Below are 26,786 nucleotides of genomic sequence, written 5' to 3'. Positions count from 1 at the left end.
GTAGCCCAGAGTTCACCAATTTGTGGTCCCGCAGGCCAAATTGGTTACATTTAGTAAAAAATATTATTTTATTTTTTATTGTTGGACATAAAAGACTGTAAAAACACCAGGAAATCAGCTTCAAGTGATTTTAATTTTGGAAAACTGTTCAAGTATTCCCACGCACAATATATTTTATACAAATGTAAGCAAGGTTTGAAATGATTATTTTAGTCAAATAATATATCTGTTTGGGTAGTCTACAAATGATTTGTAATTATGTCACGGCCACCGGCTCAATAAAATAATCATCCCGTGGCTGAATCTATTTGATGATCCCTGCTGTAGCCTATACAATATAATAGTATATAATGTGATTTTTTTTTCAGAAAAAGGCAAAAAGACCAAGAGTTAACGTTGTCGCAAAATTTATTAGGAATTGTATAAAAGAAAATAAAAACATTTTGAAACACATAGGAAGCTAATGTCCATTATGAATCAAAATGCCTCAACAAAACATGATGGAAAAAACAGCTTACATCTCCAACACCATTCCCTGGGTGATGTTGGATCAGTAGCATATGTTTCAGTTATAATTGAAGGCATATTTTCATTTTGGTATAACACCCAAAGCTTAAGAAAATCCACATCCACGTAAATACTGTTGGGGAGAATATATCTTCCTCTCAACAAATAAATTCAGTGTTTGTTTTTCGATATGCTTTGCAATGATATACACACTTCATAAAACAAGTAAAAATTGCAGTTATGATAAAAGCAATCCTATCCAAGCATGAATAATAAAATTAGGGCCCTGTGCTTCGGACTATCAACAGGACTAGACTGATGGAAATGAAAAACAGTGGGCCATATAAAGCTAGCGTTCTTTTTTGTTGTTGTCATTTAGTACATAGCTACATACATACAGTACATATTGTGCTTGAACATCCCATCCCAAAATGGTAGTTTGAACTTTAATCAGTTCCTCTCAGTCCTTTTTCCAGATACTAAAAACAACAACGATATGTGTAAGAATATAATAAATATTTTTGGCCTTCTTGAACTCCCTGAGCAAGGTTTCTTAAATACAGAGGTACAATATGCTTTCATCAGCAGTCTCCCAATAGATCACATCGACGTACGTCTCATCTATGGTCAACTCTTGAAAACACACATTTGGATATGTTGAAAGTTGAAGCCAGGGCATTCTGTCAGGTAACAGCTTCCCGAGGGTCCTTCCTCCTGGGTTAAAACCACCACGGTAGAGGATACTTATAATCAGAGGTATGACCACCATTCACAACTAGTTTCATAAAAAAGCATTTGATAAACAAATGAATGGTTTCCTTTGACCATACACTACATTCCTATAATTTCTAAATTCTTTCTATTGTCTTATAATACTTTGTACATATCTTTGGTTCTAATCTCATGCCAACAGAGTTTTGTGCAAAGTGGCAAACTTTGTGGCCCAACTCTTCTTTGTCAGTCTGAGTACTTCCGATCTGCAGGGTGTTCTTAAGGACCCGGGCTCCTGGAGGCCCCCAGAGCTTGGGCCATAGCCCTAGCTGGGCTTTAGCCCTCTGCACAGGGTCTGTGTCTGGGGGTCAGTGGCTCCATCTCCAGTACTAGGTCTCGTGGTCGTGGCCCTTTATTCTGCTCCACAACCCGTGGCACCACTGTGGACCAGCGATCTACATGGGTTGGGGAAAGAAAGTCAAATGTTGGCTGATGTGATTTGGCTTGCCCTTATACACTGTGTATTAGCCTTAGTGAACTGTACGTATGCATCAGTGCATTTTTTTTTAGAGAACGCCGTAAAAGAGTCTCACCTCTCCTCAGGCCACGGACGGTTTGATGCACTGTACCAGAGCATTGCTGGGTCTCTGTTATGTTCTTGCCCGGGTCTTCGTTGATTATGGCCAGGTTCTGATTCCAGTGGCACCAGTTGACCTCGTCCACCCTGAAACGACCACAGAAGATGGTTTGCATTTGACTTACCAATCAGACACGTTTCTCTGACGCAGAGAGGGGTGAGAGTTCAGGGAAATTAGCATGTGTACCTGAAGCACCAGCGACGGTCAGGGGTACCGTCCCAGTTCTTCCCCACTGTCACCATCTCCCCGGACCGGAAGGACTTCCGCAGACACACAGGGAAGGAGCGCTCGATGTCCAGGATTGTCGTAGCCCACTGTTGTTAAAACATAACGTCAACCAACATGCAGTAATGTTTTTCATAACATACTAATGTGACGGTGAACTAGAGGATGCACTGTGCATAAGGCCATCACCAGGGGTTCCCAGGGTCCTATTTACTAGGTACCAAACGTAAGAAAAATGACTGAAACAGGGAGGGACTACCTGGACTTCCAATAATACATGTTTATTTTTGTTTTCCGTGACAACATTTGCTGCGTTGTGCTTTCATGAATAGTGTTTACTGCATAGGGGACCTAGCTGTTCATCAGCTGTCCTCCTCACTCACCTGCAGCTTCCAGATCTTCTTGCTCTCCTTGGACACCTGGCTCACTGTCTCTCCCATCAGAGCGATCAACATGTTGAGCAGCAGCACGAAGGTGAGGATGATGTAGGTGACCAGCAGGATGAGGAAGACAGCTGGGTACTGGGCGCTGCTGACCATGTCCAGATCACCCATTCCGATGGTCAGCTTGAACAGGTCCAGCAGGAAGTTGCTGAAGGTGTCCGTGTCCCGGCACTGGGGGTAGGTGGGGCAGCCGCCTTCCTCCGGACACACCTCGTCAGGCCCGGGGCACACCGCCAGGAGGGACACCAGAGCTGGGGGGTGACATGGGAAACAGGAGGAGATGATAAGGTAGGTTTCTCCTCTGTTTCAACTGGTCGACAGACTGCGGAGAAGAAGTGTGCAGTAGGGGACACTGTACCTGACGAGTATCCAATCATGAAGAGCACGTAGACCAGCAGAAACCGGAACAGGTCTTTGAAGAGAATCTGAGAGCCAAGGAAGAAGGATAAATTGTGATCAGGTGTCTAGTGTCCAATTTGATTTCAAATTCAATGTGATGGATGAAAGAGTGAAGGAGTTGATACCTTCTGTATCATGATGCTGTAGGTGCCGGTGAGCTTCAGGCCTCTGGTGAAGTATAAAGTGTTCATCCAGCCCAGGACCAGTGCAAACACCATCACAGACACATAGGCCTCGATACCCGACAGGTAGAGGGCCGCAGTCACTATCACCAGCACAGAGTAGATGAAGCTAGAGATATAGGAGAGTTGGGCCGTGTTCATTAGGCACAAAATTGAAGAAAACGGACCGAAACCCCTAGGTACTAACTGAACTTGTCCAGTAAGAAACCCGTTTTCATTTTCCGATTCAAAATGTTTTGCAACAGTGTACCCTAATGGCCCTGGTGTTCAGATTCCAGGAAACAGCAATAATCCTTATCCTTTCCTACGTGTTAGATACAGGGAACATTCCCAGTACACAGGAATGCCATTTGGGATTTAACGGACACCATGTTGGCTCTCGCAGATGCAGCACTAATGATGCAAACAAAACACCCTTCGGAGCGGCGCTCCACATCCTCCGCTCTTTGTTGGGATCGTGAGTTTAATTAAAGAAGATGTAAACTAGAAAACGTGCCAGGAAAAGGGGGGGCTTTAATGTGGAATTAAATAGAAGACTCAATTAAGAGAGGATGATAAATTAGCCTCGGGTACAAGTCAGAGGGTGTTACAAAGGAGCTGAAGGTTAAGGAGGGGGAGCTGGAGTCTTACTAGAGCAGTTGAAAGGAGCCGTCGACAAATAGAGAGTTCACCCCGGGGCATTTCTTCAGGAAGAGGTCCTTAATCTACAAAGAGGGGACAGGGAGAGAGAGATTTTGGTAATGGCTGCCCACAAACATACTGTATTTTAATTTTGGGGTTTGACACAAGAAGAAAGAAAGAGAGAGAGAGAGAGCGAGAGAAAGAGAAAGAGAAAGAGAGAGAGAGAGAGAGGCCAATTTACAGGGGAGATCGAAGATTTATAGTGAAAGTGTGTGTTTGTGTACACATTTTGAGGCCTCTTGTAAAACAAGTTGTTAATTGTAGAGTCAACATTCAAAGCTGTAACTCTGATTGGATGGTTCAACCGGAAAGAAGATGTAGTGGCTGCAGGCTGCAGACTTACGTTGGTGAGAAAGAAGAAGACTCCGGAGCCCAAGGTGATAACCTCCCCTCCCAGACGCAGATAGTCTGTGGAGGTGGTGTAAGGGTACGGAGGCTGGGCAGGGACAAACAGAGTTAAAGCTTTGCTGATCATGGCACCCATACTGTTTGCACAATACACATAATAATGCCACTTGGCAGACACTTTCATCCAAACCGACATTGAATAAGTGCATATATTTGTTGCATTTGTATTTGAGTTGTTGGTCATGTCCGTACCATTCCCTGGGATGGGCGGTAGTAGGCCACCAGGGTGAAGATTATCATGGTCACCAGGTAGGAGACAACACTGATGTAGAAGGTGACGGCAGCAAACTTCTGCCACTTGGCCCTCAACAGCTCGTTGATGGGCTCCACAGCCAGCATCTCATGGCGATTCTACGGACAGTGCAGGAAAACTCACAATAATGATAGGAAGAGAGTATGGTGTGAAAGAGAAATCACACTCCATCTTTCCTACCATGCTGGCTCTCCCTTTATCACAGGTAAACAAATCTATTACAGGTAAAAAGGCAAAAATCCACACTTGGCCTCTGCCTGCCCCATCCCACCTCACACTCTCAGCCACAAAAAAATACACTGTAGACTTGCGTTAGCTCCCAGAGCTTTAGAGTCAAGGCTTTATCTAAGCGGGCTTTCACGCACCTCGATGCGGCTGTTGTAGACCAGGATCTCCAGCACGGACACCTCCTCTCCACAGGTGTCCAGTGAGGAGAGGTCGTACAGGGAGGAGTACACGGGGCCGTACGCCCAGTCCTTGAACTTCCGTGAGAGGTGACGCGCTTCCTCGTCCTTGATCTCCCTGCGAATTATGTGCTGGAAAACCTGGGAGAAATAATAATAACAAAAGCTGACCTTGGTTGTCTGTTTTACAATGCATGCGATTATATCTTCTGTCAATAATATAATATATAATCCAACAAGGCACCACACGATAGCATTTCCATGTGTTATACAAACTATCCAGTTAAGAGTATGATTCCTCATACACGTGATACATGAGTTCGTTCTCACCCCAATTTTTCCCAGCTTTGCTGCCATCATAAGGGGCGACATGCCGTCGTTGTTGAGAACGTCCTCCAGGCTGCATTCTGGGTAGAGTTTGGCACACTTGGTCAGCAGCAGGTCGTACATCTTGGTGAGGAAACGGGTGTTGTCCCGGGTGTTGTCGGCGATGTGCACCAGGGCGTGTAGCACTGTGTTGCCGCGCGAGTCCTGCCGTCGAAGGTCAGCCTTCTTATGGGCGTTCTCGGTCAAGTAGTGCACCATGTTCGGCTGGTTGGTGCACGCTGCCAGCGACAGAGGCAGCTCGCCTGGTCAAAGAGATACAGTCAGATACACACAGCAACAAGCACAATCAAGGGTATCCCATTTTACAACCGAAGCAATAGAAAAAGACCCAAACGTGCAAACCCTGCCCAACTGGCACTCAGGCAGTCTCTTTCCACTCTGGGAAGTGATGTAAGTTCATATGGAACAGCAAACCACTTTCAACATGTCTTTGAAGGCTTTCTTTGCCTGGCTACCCAGACTTCTTACTCAGGCCAAACGCTACACCGGGCCTATGGACATGGCAGACAAAAATATGTAGCGAACAACAGAGCGGCGGAAGAATTAGGTCTGAGTCATCAGGCTAAGCCTACCTATAAGTGGATCAAAGATTGGATTTAAAACCTTGCAACGAAAAGGGCACAATTAGTACTACTTGTCTGGGGGAGTGGCCTGTGCATTGAAACCAGTGTGCCAAAAGCAGCTACTGAAAACGAGCCGTTGCCACGGGTGACAGATTACCCTGTCATCTCGCATGGGAAATGTTCTTCTTCATGGATTTGCACGGGAGCTCGTGGAGTGTTGGAGTAAGCACTAAATCACATTAGCTGCCGCCCCTCTGCCAGGTTTCCTGGTCACCTTAGCACAAAGCTCCAGAGTGAATGACTTGCACTGTGCCACAGACACGCCAGGAGTTTGGAATGATTTGGGAATGACAGTCGCACTTAGTGCAACTGGATATAATCCCTCGTGTGATGGAACATAACGCATTAATACAATAACAATGGCAGTAGTGAGTTTCTTGGGGAAATAATTGCCTACTCAAATCTCCTGTCTTTTGCATGTCTCTCTTTCTCTCCCTCTATCTCCTTTATATCCCTTTCACATTCCTGAGCAGAGCTGTAGGTTTCTGCACTGGCCTGGTAAAGCATTCACCATAGTTGCAAACACAGTGCCAGAAAAGACAATGTCAAAATGAAATATCTTTCAGCACAGTCTAGTTCGGGTCAACATGAAAGTGTGAAAATGGTATTAGTTTTTTGAACTTGAGGCTGGAAGGGCTGTTGAGGTGAATGGGATGTAGGCTAGTCTACTCCGGAGGATCTTAATTTGTGCCAGTTTGCTACAACAGGAAAATAATCCTGCAGCAACAGAAAATGTGAATTATTATGTGGATTATAATTAATGCCAATTTTTGTAGGGGTTGATACATTTTTCGTAAAGGGAAAATCAAGTCTTAAATTTCAAAGTGTACATTTTTAAACCTCAAATACACTACAAGTTTTACATTTCCTGCATTGCAGGAAAGTTCTCCTGCAACAGGGTGATCAATTAAGATCCTACACCTGTAGTGGGATGTTTGGTTCAGGGATAAGAGTTGCAGGGATACTCTCCAATTAGCAGAGGGCAATATGGAGTGGCACGTTTTATTTGGAGGCTCTCTGTCAATGGACCAGCAACCTCGGTGAGGTCAGCAAAACAGAGGCAGCCCGCCCATTTAAAGGGAAGAATGTATGTTGGGTTTTTTTCAGCAGCAAGACACAGACACCTTTCATTAAACAGTTCGGAAATACTTGTTGAACTTGTGACATCATTGTTTTCTTTTCTTTTTTGGAGAAGCCTCCTACTAATAATGACATTTCTGATGATATGACTTCAGACTAGTTTTGGGTGGTTATATGAGTTTATCATTAGCCTAGCGAACTGTTTTGACTGCGTTTTCCCAGCCCAAACCTGCCATGTAAAAAGGGAAGGGTGGGCTCTAATGTCACTTAATCTTACCATCAGTGGTGTAAGGTACTTAAGTAAAAATACTATAAAGTACTAAAGTCGTTTTTGGGGGTATCTGTACTTTACACATTTTTTTTTACAACTTTATACTTTTGATACTTAAGTATATTTATAACCAAATACTTTTAGACTTTTACTCAAGTAGTATTTTAATGGGTGACTAACTTTTACTTGAGTAACTTTCTATTAAGGTATCTATACTTTTACTCAAGTATCACAATTGGGTAATTTTTCCACTGCTGCTTACCATGGTAACTGAGAAAATTTTCCAAAAGATGCTTAACACTACCTTAGTAGTGGTATAGTACTCCAAGTTATCCAACTGCGCAGCGATCCAGTCTTTGTAGCCCAAACCTCTGGGCATGTAAAATAAAGGCACACTGAGGTAGCTAGAAACCACTTTTCAAGTGCACTGCTTTAAGATACACTGACATGACCTCACAATGTCGGGAACTCAGGCACCTGTCATGGAAAACTACAGACATGGAAAACTACAGACATGTCATTAAAAAACCAAGAGGAATAGAATATGACTTTAACAGTATCAAAATACTGCCAAAGTTCAATAATACAATGCTAGGGCAAGAATGTTACCATAAATAGGACATGTATGAAGTCTCATCATGTGCTTAACTCTTAAATGTAACTACATGTAATCTAAAATGTAAACTACGTGATCCCGAAAGTAATTATTTATCATGAGGACCATAAACAATAACTAGTAACGCTGCATACTCCAATAAAGGCTAAAATCTCACCTTTCTGGTAAAAAAGTTTGAAATTGCTGCGGTGTAGTCACTTTTGAGGACACAAGCTCAAGTAAACAGTGCAAATATGATAAAAATATGAAAACATGAAATATTTCATATGACGTATTTCCTATTCAACAAAACTGTTTGAATAAGGCTTGAAATGACTTATATGCTTTCTAAATATAGTATCATCAAATTATAAAATCACTAACTATAAGATTTCACCTTAAAACTTTAGAACACCTACTCATTCAAGGGTTTTCTTCATTTCTACTATTTTCTAAATTGTAGAAAAATAGTGAAGACAATTAAACTATGAAATAACACATATCGAATCATGTAGTAACCAAAAAAAAGTGTTAAACAAATCAAAATATATTTTATATTTGAGATTCTTCAAATAGCCACCCTTTACAACCATTGAATCTATATGTTTGACCATGACAGTTTACAATCGAAGGTAACACCAAGTAATTTAGTCTCCTCAACTTGTTCAACAGCCACACCATTCATTATCAGATTCAGCTGAGGTCTAGAGCTTAGGAAATTATTTGTAACAAATACAATGCTCTTAGTTTTAGAGATGTTCCGGACCAGTTTATTACAAGCCATCCATTCCAAAACTGACTGCAACCCCTTGTTAAGGGTTTCAGTGACTTCATTAGCTGTGGTTGCTGACACGTATGTGGTTGAATCATCAGCATACATGGACACACTGGCTTGTTTAATGCCAGTGGCATGTCATTGGTAAAAAATAGAAAACAGTAGAGGGCCTAGAGAACTTCCCGGTGGTACACCACACCCTTCATGTTTGACATTAGACAAGCTTCCATTAAAGAAACCCTCTGAGTTATCTTAGATAGATTCCTCTGAATCCACGAAATGGCAGAGGTTGAAAAGCAATGAAACATTCACAACCGTTCAAAAGTTTGGGGTCACTTAGAAATGTCCTTGTATTTGAAAGAAAAGCAAATTTTTTTGTCCATTCAAATATCTTCAAATTGATCAGAAATACAGTGTAAACATTGTTAATGTTGTAAATGAATACTGTGGCTGGAAACAGCTGATTTTTTTTAGGGAATATCTACATAAGCGTACAGAGGCCCATTATCAGCAACCATCACTCCTGTGTTCCAAAGGCACGTTGTGTTAGCTAATCCAAGTTTAGCATTTTAAAAGGCTAATTGATCATTAGAAAACCCTTTTGCGATTATGTTAGCACAGCTGAAAACTGTTGTTCTGATTAAAGAAGCAATAAAACTGTCCTTCTTTAGAATAGTTGAGTATCTGAGCATCAGCATTTGTGGGTTCAATTACATGCTGAAAATGGCCAGAAACAAAGACCTTTCTTCTGAAACTCGTCAGTCTATTCTTGTTCTGAGTAATGAAGGCTATTCCAGGCGAGAAATTGCCAAGAAACTGAAGATCTCACACAAAGCTGTGTACTACTCCCTTCACAGAACAGCGCAAACTGGCTCTAACCAGAATAGAAAGGGGAGTGGGAGGCCCTGGTGCACAACTGAGCAAGAGGACAAGTACATTAGAGTGTCTAGTTTGAGAAACAGATGCCTCACAAGTCCTCAACTGGCAGCTTCATTAAATAGTACCCGCAAAACACCAGTCTCAACGTCAACAGTGAAGAGGCGACTCCGGGATGCTGGCCTTCTAGGCAGAGTTGCAAAGAAAAAGACATATCTCAGACTGGCCAAAAAAAAGAAAAGATTAAGATGGGCAAAAGAACACAGACACTGGATAGAGGAACTCTGCCTAGAAGACCAGCATCCCGGAGTCGCCTCTTCACTGTTGACATTGAGACTGGTGTTTTGCGGGTACTATTTAATGAAGCTGCCAGTCAGTTAACAGGTTCATGTTTATCATCAATTAGAAAAAGACATTTCATAAATTCATCATGTGCAGCGTCTGGATGCTCCTTGCTAATCAAATCAGACCAACAAATATTTTTTACATCATCCACATAAGAGTCACAGCAAAAAAAATTGTAAGATCTCTTATACACTATTTTAGGCCCATCTTTTGGAACCTTGGTTCTCCTAGATATAGCCGCTATATTGTGATCACTGCATCCAATGGGTACGGATACAGCTTTAGTTCAGAGTTGTACAGTATTAGTAAAAATGTGATCAAGACCTGAATGATCTTGTTCCTGTAATGTTAGTAAACACCCTGGTATGTTGATTAATAACAGGAACCAGATTACAGGCATTGTTACAGTGAGAAACTTCCTCTTGAGCGGAGAGCTTGATGAAAACCAGTCAATATTCAGGTCCCCAAGAAAGTTGACCTCTCTGTTATCGTATACCCTATCTAGCATTTCATACACATTATTTAGATACTGACTGTTAGCACTTGTTGGCCTATTGCGAAACACCCCAAAAGAATAGGCTTTAGATGACTGTAAAATAGATATATGTTCCCCTAAAATTCTTGGCTTTTTCCAGAACCGCAACCTTGTCCTTGAACCTCAGGATGTCACACCCTGATCAGTTTCACCTGTCTTGTGCTTGTCTCCACCCCTCTCCAGGTGTCTCCCATTTTTCCCTGTGCATTTATACCTGCGTTTCTGTTTGTCTGTTGCAAGTTCGTCTTGTCCCGTCAAGTCCTACCAGCATGTTGCCGTGTTTCCTGTGCTCTAGTTTTTCCTACTCTTCCCCTGACCTTTCTGCCTGTCCTGACCCTGCCTGCCGTCCTGTACCTGCCTGACTCTGATTTGGACTACGACTCTTTGCCTGTGTCGTGATGTTGGTACGATTAATGCGATGACGATTATTTTATAAAATTAATGAACTATGTTTAATTATTACGATGATTACATTCATCATGTAACAATTAACTCACAAGCAATCTTGGGGCACCACGGAAAAAGTTTGTTTAATGAGTTACCGTTTCCAGAATTAACTCAAGAATATCAGAATATATCGTTATCATCTTAGCCATTCATTTATTATTATTACCTCATATCAGTCTCATTCTGAACGTCGCATAAACCGTTAAATCTGCACGAACCCTAGTCTAAATGATGACTCAGCGATACACAAAGTGTCCTAATTATTTATTTACTAACTAAATAATCACACAGAATTACATAAACACACACACACACAGGATTGATTATACATTGATTACTAACAATGCAATGAAAAGTCCCTGGTAGACAAACCCGATATAACGGCTTAGAAAGAGTGGGAGAGGGAGAGACAAAGGAATTCAACTATCGTACATACAGTTGAATAATACGCTCATTGTAAATATGGATATTTAGCACCCAAACAACCGCTCATTCGGATTTAGAAATGCAATGTACATATTTATGCTTGTATGTCTTTGTCGTCTCTCTCTGTTGAAATCACCCAATCAGTATGTGACGAATAGTTTAAAAGGAAGTCTCTGGTTGTTCACCAGAGGTCACCATGTCCTTAGTAGTAGCTTTCTTTGCTGGAAGTGTTCATTAGACTGGATACAACACGTTCCAATGGTTGTTTGATAAGGAAATGTTCTTCTTTTCTCAACTTCAGTTGAGTTTCCTAGACTACATTTCATGCAGAGCTGCATGTCTAGTCTTCATCTTCTCTCTGTTGAGTTACCCGTTCCTGGTCTGGTAGAGTCTAACCATTTTACCATCTAACCATAGCTCTACACTTTCTGGTCTAGTAGTTTTCAACCATTTGTGACGTCTGGCTTACCGTCCGTATAGGAAAGGTGGATACCTAGTCAGTTGTACAACTGAAATGTATCTTCTGCATTTAACCCAACCCCTTTGAATCAGGGAGGTGTGGCGGGCTGCCATAATCAACATCCATGTCTTCGTTGCTCGGGGAATAGTGCCTTGCTCAGGCAGTTCGACAGATTTTTACCTTGTCAGCTCGGGGATTTGATCCAGCAACCTTTCGGTTACTGGCCCAATGCTCTAACCACTAGGCTACCTGCATGCAATCATTTCCATGTGTAGCCACCACTCCACGTTTTCTGGTCTAATGTCAATTTCGTTAGGAGTCGTTTTATAAGCACTCTGGAATAAGAGGCGTTCCATCCTTTTGGCATAATGTCTGTGCTCACGTGGGCGTGGTTACTAACTGGGTAAAACTTTACATGAAAAACAATTCTCATTTAGAAGGATAAAATCACATTTCATCTTCTCACAAATAGTTTCATATTTAATCATATGAGTTTTACAACATTTAGACGTAACTCTGACATATACATTGTGAAAGATCTTAAAGTTACAATGTCTCCGTTACAACATCTTTAATGATACCACAAAATCACAAATGATACATCATCATTGTTTGGATCCCCACCGACCATTTCCCACAATCTTTATGTTAGGAATATTGTTTCATTATCCACTTTTGGATGTTGAAGTTCTTTGGGCAAGAATTTCTCTATACCACTCAGACATTCCATTCGTGGATACTGAGAGGCAGAGGGGAGAGAGTTAGAAACCATTTACGACTGGTCGTTAAGTCATAAAACCGACCGAGGATCAAAGAGAGAGGGGGGGGGCTCTCTTTGATCCTCACCCAGGAGTGAAAGTCATGGCACCATCCTTGACCTACCGATTGTCTGCCATCATGTACCTGCCTGACTCTGATTTGGACTACGACCCTTTGCATGCCTTGACTTACCTTTTGCCTGCCCCTTGTACTTTAATAAACTCAGAGACTCGTACTATCCACTTCCTGTGTCTACATCTGAGTCCTGATACAGGAGCTTGACGACTATCAACCTGGGCCTGTCACCTGGGCCGGTGTTGGGTTCTCCAGTCCTGTGGGTCCATTCTAACTCAATCTTCATGTGGTCCGTCTTCAGTTTCTCCGAGATAATTTTCCTCACTTTGTCCTCAAACTCCGTCCAGATCTCATGTGTAGATTCTGCAATTCCATCTAGAACAATGTTGTTCCATTTTGATTGTCCCTCGAGATAATCTGATTTCTCTGGAATGGTTATCATGGATTCACATATAGAACTAATGTCCTCTCTCAATGACTTATAGACTTTTGCCATCTTGCCGTTTTCTTAAACTCATCTAGCTGACCCTGTGAGAACTGCAAACTGTTCTTCAGGTCCTGGACTTCTCTGCTCAAGTTGTCCATTATTTTATTAGTTGACTGCACTAGTATTTGAACACAATACTTGAAGCTATTTTCTTGTTGTAACAACTGCTTGTAGAACTCTTTTTGTTTGTTTAAAAGATCCTTTACCTGTGATAGAGAGACACCACTGTCCTCAACGGTACTCCCACCGGCTTTGGTCTTTGTCATGGTAGCAACGTAGGCTACGCTGTTACTCCCTGCAATTCCAGACAGGGCAGGTCGCAGGGAAGATGGAAACAGCAACAAAATAGGGATCTAGACAACCACAAGCCTGGGATAATCCGCGGTCCCAGCCACAATGGCTAATCGCGTTGTAGGCTGCGTTCAAGTCCTCAAGGAAACCCCTCTAGCTTGATAGGCAGCTAACAGTGGCAGCTAGGTTAGCTGCTACGCCAAGCAGCTCATCATCAGACCCTTGGTCGTCAGGATCCCTGGACAGATAGCAGCGGTCCCAGCAACTGATGCCAATCGTGTCGCGGGATCCAAAATCAAAAGGTACAGTAGCTAGCTAATAACCAAGCTTTTCCAATCAAACACTTTTTCAGACGCTTTCAACCTTTCCAAACCAATTTACAGAGCGCTGCCTCATTCCACGTTCAACAGGAAGTGACCTGTTGATTGCAGGCCTGCGCTTTGTCAGTGGCTTTGACGTAGGGTTCAGCCAGGAGTTGGACAGTTGGAAGAGCGAATGAAATGGTAGGAGAGAAGCTTCAAATGGTTTTTGATTTCACATCCCAAGTCACACAGGCACAAAAAACATACTACTGTGTCCGTGGGACGATTTATAAGCAAAACTGTCAGTCGGAACCGGTACCAGGACCACGCAGGTCCCCTAAACAGGGGACTTTAAATCCAAGAGGTTTTAAACTATACTCCTACACTTAATGTACTGCCACTTTAAGCCCCTGATGACTGAGGACTTAAAAATATTGAATCTGAATCTTGCGGTTTCTGTAGACAGAAGAATGGATCAGATCTGATCCTAACGTTATGGTGTCTTACCAAAGTAGAAGTAGCCCCCCTCGTCCCTGGGTTGGAAGAAGCGTCCGCGGGCCTGGGCGTGAACATCTGCCCCTTTCTCCACCAGCAGCTCCACGTACTGCTTACAGCGCCTCTCAATGGCGATGTGGAGCGCCGTCTGGCCTGTCAGACCACACAACAGTCAGTCAACACATTGGGTAAAGGGACAAGTGGTTAAATTGGGATTCTTAGATCATTCATATATTCTCTATTCCAGCCTTGACTGAGAGGGATTGAACTCTACAGTGGATTTATTGCATTGTTTGGTCTCTCACTGTCTGCTGAGTTCCACCTTCAGGAGTGAGGAAAGGTGCATTGACTAGAGGTCTCGGACAAAGACGCAAAAATCTCCATTCCAAGACTGGGTCGAAGGTCAACCGCTTTCCTCTCCTATCCACATTTCAACAACGGTATTGTTGTAACTAAGGCGATACCACATTCACTAAGTCCCTGTATCTCATCAATAAATGTATTTTTTTTTTTAAATGTTCAACAAAGGTGGCTTGGTTCTGCTGCAGTGTCAAATCTGTGAACAGTCATGGCATACAGGCATACAGACATAAACACATTCCTTCTGGCTTGTATGTTCATTAAAGGGGACCTGTACCAACAGTAAGTAGACCATATGGCTGCCATGGGCTCCTCAGCAATCACCATCTGTCTACTACTTCATTACTGTGTGGAGGTGGACTATGGTTGTGTCTGAAATGGCATCCTATTCCCTATATAGTGCACTACCTTTGACCAGAGCCATATGGGGAAAAAAGTGCACTACATAGGGAGTAATTTCAGACGCACAGAATGTGAGATATCCTGGCAAAAGTGTGAAATCCCATTCTAACAGCAAATCTTAAAGTGGCTGACAGTGTGATGAGGAGTGAAGTTTTTTTTTTTTAGACAGGGAGTTTATTGTGCTTAGACCTAAGACAGTGGATGGAAGAAATAGGTGTGCTGCACTGCTGTTTCCAAGCTGTAAAGGCCAATCGTGGAGGTGTAACAGCCACATCATCCAGCCTTCCTCTGGAAATAGAAGCCCCATAGAGCAGCCCTGTGTTGGGCCGGAGACTGGGATGTGTGGTCTCTTTGTGCAGAAGGGGCAGTGGAGGACTCGGTGTAGGTAAGGGCGTCTCTATTAAGCCTGCCTTCATGGAAGTAGTACTGGGCTACGTGTGCATAGTAGGCCCTACATTTCAGGTAGGTACTTTTATCTGTGATAATATCAAATTATAAAACACAGTCCACGTTTGAAATAATCTTCTTCAATCCTAGTCAAATGATTGGTTAATACAGTACTGGGTCGTGTTCATTAGGGCGCACAATTTTTTTTAAATAATCATTATAAAGGTTCACGGTTCATAACAGAAACCAAAAGTGAGCATTTCAGTCTGTGGTACCTATTGAACAGGACCCTGGTGTTTTTAGCAGCTAAAATGTGAAGAGAGTTTACCTCTGTAGTAGACGTCTCTGAAGGGCGTGTTGATGAACTCATGGAGGTTGACTGTCTGCTCTGCGATGTCCATCAACATAGGAATGGTGTCATTCTGACCACTGTACAGGTTCAGAAGGGCTTTGGGCAGGCATGTCTTCCCTGTAGAAGGTTCTGGGAGAAAATAAAACCAAATTGATGGGGGGAGGGGTACTCAGAAACAGCATGTACATGTATAGTTCTGGACATAAAAAAATTACTTTTAAAATATCCTTTGAGGCAGCAAGGTACATTGTTCATGTGACAAACGGTCTTGCAGCCACGGCGACACCAAGTGCCAAGTTCATAAGCAATCACCTAATAAACAATGTAATGAAATGCATTTCTGAAATATACCCTGCACCTCTGATTCAGAGGGGTTGGGTTAAATGCGGAAGACACATTTCAGTTGAATGCATTCCGTTGTACAACTGACTAGGTATCCCCTTTCCCCAGACGGAGCAGGACCCTCCAATTTGAAGCAAATGCTTTTTCACTGTGCTGCAGTACAGGTGAACTTTATGATACACAGAACTGTGCTTAGAGAGGAACATCCAACAAATCACCCGAAACACAGTTGCCAGTTGAGAGAAGAGAAAGAGGTTAGGGACACAAACATTTTTATGTTTGTTGAAAAAGTAAAAACTGGTGATAAATCGTTAGTGATAAAATAAGAAAGGAAAGGGAAGCAAGCAAGACATTTCACTAAACATGAAAATGCCTCAAAACCAGGAGAAACAACAGCCAAACTAAACGTGGTGGTAAAGTAAGTTGTCTGCTTCTATTGTTTACTTTTAGTCTGAGTTTTTCATGTAGTCTGTCAAGCCCACTTTAGTCATTTTCTTCCCAGAAGGAGACAGTTTGCTGTGATTTCTCTCTGCTCTCTGTTATAAAGCACACACACACACACACACACACACACACACACACAAACACACACACACAGGCAACAGGAAGCTGTCCTTGGACCAACCCTTGGCAGGACAAAATCTCTGACATCACAGTAGTTTCCTTCTCATTACTCTATGGCAGGGGTGTCAAAGTCATTCAATGGAGGGCCTAGTGTCTGCAGGTTTTGTGGTTTTCAATTAAAGGCCTAGACAACCAGTTAAGGAGTTATTTAATAATTAGTGACTTTAATTCATCAATCAAGTACAAGGGAGGAGTGAAAAGCCACAGACACTCGTCGCTCCGTGGAATGAGTTTGACACGTGCTCTATGGAGCCAAGAACAACAGGGAAAAGAGGACGGTGGAATACTGAGAAGTCAGAGACAGATAACCAAGTCACAGGACATGCCAAAGAGTTGAAGCCATAAGGGCAGAAAAAGGTCTGTTTAGACATCGATTCCTATTATCAATACACAAAGTCATGACAAAACTCCAGGATGACACATTAACTGAAGGTGTTAGGCTCAGGGCTAAGTGGACTAAAAAGTAAGGCTTCTCCTTTAGTAAGGCAACTGTAACAGACGTGAGATGTTTTGTTGTTCCATGACATCCAATTGGTAGTTACAGTCTTGTCCCATCGCTGCGACTTCTGTACGGACTCGGGAGGTGGCGAAGGTCGAGAGCCACGCGTCCTCCGAAACACGACCCTGCCAAGCCGCACTGCTTCTTGACACACTGCTCGCTTAACCCTGAAGCCAGCCGCACCAATGTGTTGGAGGAAACACTGTACAACTGGCGACCGAAGTCAGCGTGCATGCACCCAGCCCAACACAAGGAGTCGCTAGAGCGCGATGGAACAAGGACATCCCGGCCGGCCAAACCCTCCCCTAACAACGCTGGGCCAATTGTGGGCCACCTCATAGGTCTCCCAGTCGCGGCTGGCTGCGACACAGCCTGGGATGGAACCCGGGTCTGTAGTGACACCTCTAGCACTGCGATGCAGTGCCTTAGACCTCTGTGCCACTCAGGAGGCCAGATGTGACATGTTTGAGATAAAGTTCTGATGCTATCTTAGTCCCACCCCTTAAGCCCCACTCCTTGGGGCGGCAGGTAGCCTAGTGGTTAGAGCGTTGGGCCAGTAACCGAAAGGTTGCTAGATCGAATCCCGAGCTGACAAGGTAAAAATTGGTTGTTCTGCCCCTGAACAAGGCAGTTAACCCACTGTTACTAGGCCGTCATTGTAAATAAGAATTTGTTCTTAACTGACTTGCCTAGTTAAATAAAATAAAAATCAACAAACACACACTTTCTCTCTTTTCCGCCGACCTTTCTGCGTTTGGCTGTGAAAGCTGAGACAAGAGATATTTGGCACCACAGCGCTCCACCCACCACACTACCAATGGGGTTGTCTCACCTTTGAACTCCTCGTCGGTGAGCCTCTTTTCTTGACCCTGTAGGTACTCCAGCAGGCCGGAGAGGGCCTCTGGGTCGGCCCGTGACACGCCATCGAAGAGCAGCATGCGGTTAAACACCTTCAACACCTTGGGTGGGTCCAAGCCCGGAGGGTCCAGACTTTCATTGCAGGACGTCTCAGTCTTACTATGTAGGGACCATTGACATACATATACTCACATACACTGAGTGTACATTAGGAACACCTGTCTTTCCATGACATAGACTGACCAGGTGAATACAGGTGAAAGCCATGATGTCACTTGTTAAATCCACTTCAATCAGTATAGATAAAGGGGAGGAGACAGGTTAAAGGAGGATTTTTAAGCCTTGAGACAATTGAGACGTGGATTGTGTACGTGTGCCATTCAGAAGGTGAACAGGCTAGCGAAAATATTTAAGTGCCTTTGAACGGGGTATGATAGTAGGTGCCAGGCGCACCGGTTTGAGTGTGTCAAGAACTGCAACACTAGTGGGTTTTTCCACACTCAACAGTTTCCAGTGTGTATCAAGAATGGTCCACCGCCCAAAGGACATCCAGCCAACTTGACACAACTGTCAACATGGGCTAGCATCCCTGTGGAACGCTTTCAACACCTTGTACTGTAGAGTCCATGCCCCGACGAATTGAGGCTGTTCTGAAAGCAAAAGGCGGAGCAACTCAATATTAGGAAGGTGTTCCTAATGTTTTGTACACTCAGTGTATAACACATACTCTAAGTGTTTATAGACATCATTGGTAGGGACACAGAAATCCCTGTGTTACATTACTGATCTGAAATGAAAGATGGCAGCTTATTCCTGGATCATTTTTTTAAATGGTGATTTCTGGCGTCAATAGGCCTAGAGGTGGTGGGACTAAACAGTGGGGTTCAAGAATGGCAGTTGGGCCAACGCTTTATTTAAAGCCAACAGTAAAATAATGCTTTATTACTTGTTATGAGCATGTATGAGCCTTTTAAATATTTTAGCAAATGTTTAATACACTCAAAATGGCTGGTATTTAGTCAGGATCATAATGAGATGATAAAAATATAATATGGGGGTCATATATGCTTATGACAAGTCTAACAATGCATTATAACTCCATCATAATTCATTATACCTGTGGACTATGTAAAATGTTACCAGTAGTTGTAGCCTAGAAAAAAAGTTGAACGTTAAACCATATAAAGTGAACTGCTGTCCAAATTCTACTACTGAACTACTCAATAAATAGACCTCACTGTGAAGCGGGTAGCCGGGAACAAGCTCCAGCCTAAATATTACCTCAACGGCTGTGAGGACGGAAACAACAACACACTCTCTGTTAGATGACTGAATGTCCCTCTGACTAGCCCTTCTGTTTATGAAGTTCCACATGAGAGGGGCACACCTCTGTGACTAAACAGTGGCAGTTGAAGGAGTTTCTATATTTTTGCAATGAGCCATTTTTTCCCAAGCCGGGCCTTTGATTAATAATGAAAACTGCAATGTATTGTAAAATAGAATATTAATACAACTCTCAGCTCAGAAACCAAGCCAATTTGATCAACATTTTTAGGGGAAATCTCTTATATGGTAGAAATATATAGCCACAATCATAGAGGTAGTTTTTGAGTATCTATAACCCAGACCATCTCTAACGGGAATTTGTCTTTTATATTATATGGTGAGGTGTTAAACATGTCTAACAACCTTTGGTTCCAAGTACAAACCCGATGCTGTGGTCTGTGTAACAGAGATAGTTAGGTGAATCACAATTGTGTGATAAACAACCTTGCCTGACACCTGAAGACTTGCGTTCACTCTCCAAGCCGATGCCTAGGTTTTAAGCTCAGGGGGTTAACACAGTCTTGTGGCATGCAGGAGAAACCGAGTTCGAACCCAGTCGGTCACATTTACACCCCAGAAGTGATCTACTATGCTGCTTCTAACTCCACATGTTGTTCAACAATCTATGCATCAGCATGCCTCAGCTCATAGACTCATGAAAGCCACCATAACGAATGAGTCACGTTTCTACTTCAAAACAGAGGGCCCTCCTCACCCTCGTGGGAGCTTCTTCCTGCGTGGCTTCTTGTTGTTGGTGTGCCTATAGGTACCATAATCAAAGAGAGAGTCCATGGGGGCTTTCTTGGGCCCGGGCGCCACGGGTGACTCGTAGATGGTCGACTCCAGCAGGTCCATGGGGTTAGAGATGCCCTTCTTAAAGGCACCATGGAACTTCATGCGGAGGTTTTGTCGGCTGTCCCCTGGCTGCAGCTGGCCTGGCCGGTCGACGTCCGGAGCCGGGTCCTGAGGTGACTGGGAGCCCTCCTCACTCTCAAACAGGTCGGCCAGTGCCGACAGATCAGGACAGGTACCATCGGCATCAGGCTGTCCCTCCCCACTTCCTCCTCCCTCCCCTGAGCCCGAGGACAGGGCAGCCTTGTTCGCGGCCGAAGGAGCCGTGTCCGTCTCTGTCATGGCGATGCGACACCTTCTTAGTAGAGTGGCAGGGGAGCGGTCCTAAAAAACACCATAGCAAAATACACAGGTTATAACTCCATCTGGGTCATAGGTCAAAGGCACGGGAGAGAAACTTAGCAGTCCAATCATAGACCTTGTATTTGGTCTCACTCAACTGTGAATGACCTGGGTCGTGTTCATTTGGGCACACAAGCGGGAAATATTTTTGCCACAGAAAACAAATAAAAAGGTTCCTGTTTCAGTCTCTTTTCTTCTATCTGGTGCTTAATGAACAGGGCCTTGAACAACTATCACTGATTGCACGACAAACAGTCACTTGAATAAAATGAGCCTTTGGGTGATTGGACTGTGTATTTCAAGAAACAGAAAATGTATGTCTAAAAGTGATGCTCCTGTATGTAGCCTTGATCCTGAAGTAGCCAGGGCTGAAATGGTACCCTATTTCCTTTATAGTGCACTATGGGGGTAATACCCTATAGGCCCTGGTCAAATGTAGTGCACTGCAACCCAGATGTGTGTGGGCAGAGCTCTGGCATCCTGCTCATCTTGTGGGCCGCGTTGATGGCACAGAATGTCCACCAGTCAGCCATTTGCAGCCGCTGGCAGCCTGGGAACGTCATCTGTAAATATTTAGCAATGCATTGCCTGACCATTACTGGCCCGAAACTAGTGCATGGTAGTGGTGCCCAGATTTTCCATTTGGGGTAGGAGAACAGAGTGGGATGCCTCTGAATTTCCAACCAGTTTACTGACCAGACAGAGAACACAACAGAGGATGACTTCAAATACACTTTTCCCATGGCTGAGTATTTTCTCTTCTTCCCAACAGACACTGGAAGACGAATTCACCTTTCAGCAGGACAATAACCTAAAAGGCCAAATCTACACTGGATTTGCTTACCGAGACAGCAATATTTCTGAGTGGCCTAGTTATGGTTTTGACTTAAATCAGCTTGAAAATCTATGGCAAGACATGACAATGTTTTTTTTTTTAGCAATGATCAACGACCAACTTGACAGAGCTTGAAGAATTTAAAAAAGAATAAATGGGCAAATATCTTGAGACGTACCCAAAAAGACTCCCAGCTGTAATCGCTGCCAAAGGTGATTCTACCATGTATTGTCTCAGGGGGGGTGAATACTTATATAATCAAGATATATTAGTGTAGATCGGTTATACAACAAAATCTGGAAAAAGTAAAACGGTGTGAATACTTTCTGAAGGCACTGTACGCAAGTAACCCATTACTACATTATAGTAATGCTATGGAGTATGTATCTCCCTTTCTTTTGCAGATGCTAAACTGACTAAAACAGAGGGGGAACTACCTGGTTCAATAAGGGAAAAAACGATGTGTTGCAAAACATTTATTTAATGGCCACGACCCAGAAACCCAGAAGCCTTTTCAAGTGGGGAAACATGCAACCACCACCTGATCAATTCTGAATGACTACACTGCTAATGGTGCATTTTCTACTCGGGGATGACAGAAACAGAAAGCTGGTAAAGACCTATGACTCCTGCGATTGTAAAGGGCAAACCCCTTGTGTGTTCTCCTGGGGTCCTGGGTTCTATTCAGATGGTCCCTTAATCCCTCCGTACCTCATTCATCCCTTATGTCACGCTGAGGTGCTGAGTTCTTCAGGGGAAACTGGAAGTGACGCTGGGGCATGGGGGGGGGGGGGGGGGGGGGGTCCTGTTTAAGCGAAAACAAAAAGTGTGGTATTTATTAACAGCATTAATACAGACTGGTTGACTGGCAGGAGAGCTTGATAAACTGATGAAAGAGAAGGGTGTCAGAGTAAGTAGAGGTTAGTCCACAGTCACTCCATTGGAAGCTCTATTTGTCACTATGGGCAAAATGTGTGTTCTGGTTGATCTTTTGGTTACTAAACATACACTACATGACCAAAGGTATGTGGACACCTGCTCTTCGAACATCTCATTCCAAAATCATGGGCATTAATTTGGAGTTGGTCCGCCCTTTGCTGCTATTACAGCCTCCATTCTTCTGGGAAGTCTTTCCATTCGGTGATGCTGCGGGGACCTGCTTCCATTCAGCCACAAGAGCATTAGTGAGGTTGGGCACTGATGTTGGAGCGATTATCCCTGGCTCGCAGTCGCCGTTCCAATTCATCCCAAAGGTGTTCGATGGGGTTGAGGTCAGGGCTTTGTGCAGGCCAGTCAAGCTCTTCCACACCGATCTCGACAAACCATTTCTGTACGGACCTTGCTTTGTGCATGAGGGCATTGTGATGTTGAAACAGGAAAGGGCCTTCCCTAAACTGTTGTCACAAAGTTGGAAGCACAGAATCACCTAGAATGTCATTGTATGCTGTAGCGTTAAGATTTACCTTCACAGGAACTAGGGGTCCTAGCCCGAACCATGAAAAACAGCTCCAGACCATTAATCCTCCTCCACCAAACTTTACAGTTGGCACTATGCATTCGGGCAGGTAAAGTTCTCCTGGCATCCACCAAACACAGATTTGTCCGTCAGACTGTCAGATGGTGAAGCGTGATTCATCCCTCCAGAGAACACATTTCCACTGCTCCAGAGTCCAATGGCGGTGAGCTTTACACCACTCCAGCCAACACTTGGCATTGTGCATGGTGATCTTAGGCTTGTGTGCAGTTGCTTGGCCATGGAAACCCATTTCATGAAGCTCCAGAAGACCAGTTCTTGTGCTGACGTTGCTTCCAGGGGCAGTTTGGAACTCGGTAGTAAGTGTTGCAACCGAGGACAAACAATTCTTATGCTACGCGCTTCAGCACTCGGCGGTCCTGTTCTGTGAGCTTGTGTGGCCTACCACTTTGCGGCTGAGCCGTTGTTGCTCCTAGACGTTTCCACTTCACAATAACAGCACTCACAGTTGACCGGGGAAGCTCTAGCAGGGCAAACATTTTACGAACTGACTTGTTGGAAAGGTGGCATCCTATGCCTGTGCCATGTTGAAAGTCACTGAGCTCTTCGGTATGGGCATTCTACTGCCAATGTTTGTCTATGGAGATTGCATGGCGGTGTGCTCGATTTTATACACCTGTCAGCAACGGTGTGGCTGAAATAGCCGAATCCACTCATTTGAAGGGGTGTCCACATACTTTTGTATATATAGTGTCGCTTTGTACAAAACAAGCTGTATCCTGTTGGGGAATCATTGGAAACCCAAATTAAGGTCTCCTGTCAGAATCAACCATACAGTTGCGGGCTGTGTCTGGCCTTTACTATGACAAATCCAACAACACCTTTTTGTTTCACAGAGATACACACGCATGCACTTGCACACACACACGCACACACAGAGAGAGAGACAGCAATGCTATGTCATCATTCTGGATTCCCCAGGATGTAGTCACCTTGTCTAGGCATTCCTTTAACAGTGAGTTATACAGTACATCCTTGGTATCAGCTACAAACATCATAAACTGTAGCATGTCCTTGGTTGTAGAATGTTCTCACTCTCTCTGACAGCACATGGGGTTGACATGTAAACTTCCTCCAAGAGGAGCAACACAAATAGAGAGACTGCAATCCAGTCAGGGAAAACAGAGTGCCTCTAGCACACTCCAACATATAGGATTATCAGACTTTACTGTGGAGGGTGAAAAGATGAAAGGATGAAGAGGCTTTCTTTGATAAACTCTCCAAACAGAGGGGTGACAAATGAATGAGTCATCGGCCAGGCGTGTTTGAGACTACTCTGTTTGAGTTCAAACACAGAATGAGTCCAGAACCAGGAGCTAATACTATTGTGTTCACACCAGTGGAAGCTGACTTCAATTTAATGGTTCAATGCAGCCGTTTTTTAAAATCTCAATATCAAAGCATTTCAGGGTAACAATATAAGTACCTTAAAGTGATCCTTTTCAATTAAAATGGTCAAAAAAAATAACAAAAATGGTTTCTTAGCAGCTTCTTCAAGCAAGAATTATGCTAGGACTGTCTGGGAGTGGTCTGAGTGGGGATGGGAAAACTGAAAATGTGCTGTTATTGGCAAAGAAGTTTGTAACTCTTCTTATTGGTCTATTAACTAATTTACTGCATGGTGATGTCACCATGGAAGGCTAAAACTCCATCCCACGAAAACAGGCTGAACCTTCAGGCAGACTTTTCAAACAGCTCTTACACTAAAAGGGGATCATTATAAATTGCACATATTCATATTATTATTCCAACCTCATAGTATGGAAATATATATAAAAAACATAGGGAAATCACGTTTTTGACTGCACTGGGCCTTTAAATCAGAGGACAGGCTCATTAATGCAATGGAACTGTGTCAAATACAAAATGTATAACGTTCCATTAATTCAATTCCAGCCACTACTATGAGCTGTCCTCCCTTCATCAGTCTCCACACATTCACACACTCCTCCAACATATTGGTAGTAGTAATGATTTATGATGACATGTCAGCTGGGTCAGACTGAGGATAACTATCCCCTTAGAGACACAGTGTGACTTCCTTAATCCTCCTCTTGGATTTAGTGGATATGATCCAGACCACTGGGGAATGTCCGGGTGCAAATATGGTCGTGGGAAAATCGGGGTTAGCAAAACAAGTTCCACTATTGTTTCGACCACAGCCCCCAACTCTACAATAGGTTTCACATTCATGTGGATGCATGCCTGACAGCAGAGGATATGTCCATAACCTCAATGTCTTAAAGCTACAATATGTAACTTTTCAGGCAATCTGAGCAAATTCACATAGAAAAGTGAGTTGTAGATCTTTCATTACCGTTGAAAGCAAGTCTAAGAAGCGCTAGATCTGCTCTATGTGTGCTATTTCTATGCTTCCCATTCTGAAGTTTCTTTTTTGTGTCTTTTACTTTCAGTTTTGTACACCAGCTTTAAACAGCTGAATATACAAATATGTTTGGTTATGGATATATATTTCACAGCGGGTTAGATGGTACAATGATTCTCTACACAATGACTGAAATTAGGCGAACTATTATAATTTTAGCAACTAGGAAATGGCGGAGCGATTTCTGCATTTAATTGTATATTTTGGCCTTTTTACCCAAATCTGAATAGAAAAATTCAAATAAAAAGCAATTAAAGATGCACTATGCAGAAATTGCTCTGCCATTTCCTGGTTGCCAAAATTCTAATAGTTCGCCTAATTTCAGTTTATGTGACAAAACAAACAATCATTGTGAAGAGAATCGTTGTAGGCCTACCAACTAAACCACTGACATATTTTCCATAACCAAAAATATTGTATATTCAGCTGTTTGAAGCTGGTGTACAAAACCAATTTTAAAAGACACAAAAACTTCAGAACGGAAAGCTTAGAAATAACACACATAGAATGGGCACAATATGCTAGATACCTTCATAAAGTGTTCTTCAAATGCAGTTCTAAAAATATGAAATACATAGTTTAACACAAAATACTCTCTGTTGAAAATAGGAACCATTAATGGGGTAAAACGTGTTCGTGCTTACCTTGTCCTGTAATCAATGGACCTTTTGTGCAGCGCAGTTTTTCATTCTTAAAGATAGGAAAAGTTCTAAAAAGTTTGTGGACACAACATTTGGATCGACTTCCTCCCGACTTTAGTACCCTAGTTACTTCTTTCTTCAACTATTTTTGAAGAAATTGGTGATCTGATTTCGCGTGTAGCCTAGTCCAGTCATTATTCAGCTCTCCAGGCAGTGTTCCCAGTTAAATTTACACACTGCTACAGCAGCATACCTCAGTCCTTTGCTTTCCATGTTCACGCATCCAACTCACCGCCCACCTAAACAAGGGGCGCTTTATTAAAAGTGTTTGTGTGGGGACTACCGGTACAGTGACTACTCTTAACGTCAGTCCCACAGGATGACTTTTTTGTTTGTAAAACTACAAAACTCTTTGTAGTGGAGTTTTTCCTAATTCCCTTAATTGTCTATAATCACATGCCGTCTAAATCAGATAGGCTACTGTAATAACTCAGTCTGAAAACCGCCAGAAAGTAACCCAGACGCACCCCAAGTGGATTATAAAACAACTTGACCTGTTTATTTTACCCATAAATGTATCTAACTGAACAAAAATATAAACGCAACATACAACAACTTCAAAGATTTCACTGAGTAACAGTCAATGAAATAAATTCATTTGCCAGCAGCATACTGCCCTGCATCCCAATGCTAGCTTGCTTCTGAAGCTAAACAGGGTTGGTCTCTGGATTGGAGACCAGAAACTGCTGGAGTGGTGTTGGAGGGCCAGTAGGAGGCACCCCTTCCTCTGGTCGAAAGAAAATATCGCAATGCCCTGTGTAGGGTGCTGTCTTTCGGATGGGATGTTAAACGGGTGTCCTGACTATCTGTGGTCACTAAAGATCCCATAGCACTTATTTTAAGAGTAGGGGTGTTAACCCTGGTGTCCTGGCTAAATTCCCAATCTGGTCCTCATACCATCACGGT

General features: G+C 43.2%; 1 protein-coding gene across 2 annotated transcripts; it reads right to left on the bottom strand.

Annotated features, from left to right (window-relative positions):
• Positions 1 to 390: 390 nt before the first annotated feature.
• Positions 391 to 26,242, bottom strand: LOC139545703 (transient receptor potential cation channel subfamily V member 4-like). Of its 2 annotated transcripts, none has more exons than XM_071353752.1 (16): positions 25,824 to 26,242; positions 19,946 to 20,406; positions 17,879 to 18,063; positions 15,558 to 15,710; positions 14,093 to 14,233; positions 5,182 to 5,480; positions 4,813 to 4,992; positions 4,387 to 4,545; positions 4,130 to 4,222; positions 3,736 to 3,809; positions 3,049 to 3,214; positions 2,883 to 2,949; positions 2,465 to 2,775; positions 2,043 to 2,170; positions 1,812 to 1,942; positions 391 to 1,673 (listed from the first exon to the last, which is right to left on the bottom strand). In XM_071353752.1, exons 2-16 carry the CDS (start codon positions 20,362 to 20,364, stop codon positions 1,555 to 1,557), a joined length of 2,625 nt encoding a protein of 874 aa, XP_071209853.1. In that variant the 5' UTR covers positions 20,365 to 20,406; positions 25,824 to 26,242; the 3' UTR covers positions 391 to 1,554. The 2 variants fall into 2 exon arrangements, with proteins under 2 accessions (XP_071209853.1, XP_071209852.1); XM_071353751.1 differs by lacking the exon at positions 25,824 to 26,242 and adding an exon at positions 21,971 to 22,078.
• Between the last annotated feature and the right edge of the window lie 544 nt (positions 26,243 to 26,786).

This window comes from Salvelinus alpinus, chromosome 19 (assembly GCF_045679555.1).
Source record: "Salvelinus alpinus chromosome 19, SLU_Salpinus.1, whole genome shotgun sequence".
Taxonomy (NCBI): Eukaryota; Metazoa; Chordata; class Actinopteri; order Salmoniformes; family Salmonidae; genus Salvelinus; species Salvelinus alpinus.
The sequence above is the reverse complement of the archived record's forward strand: the minus strand, read 5'-3'. Positions and strand labels throughout refer to the sequence as shown.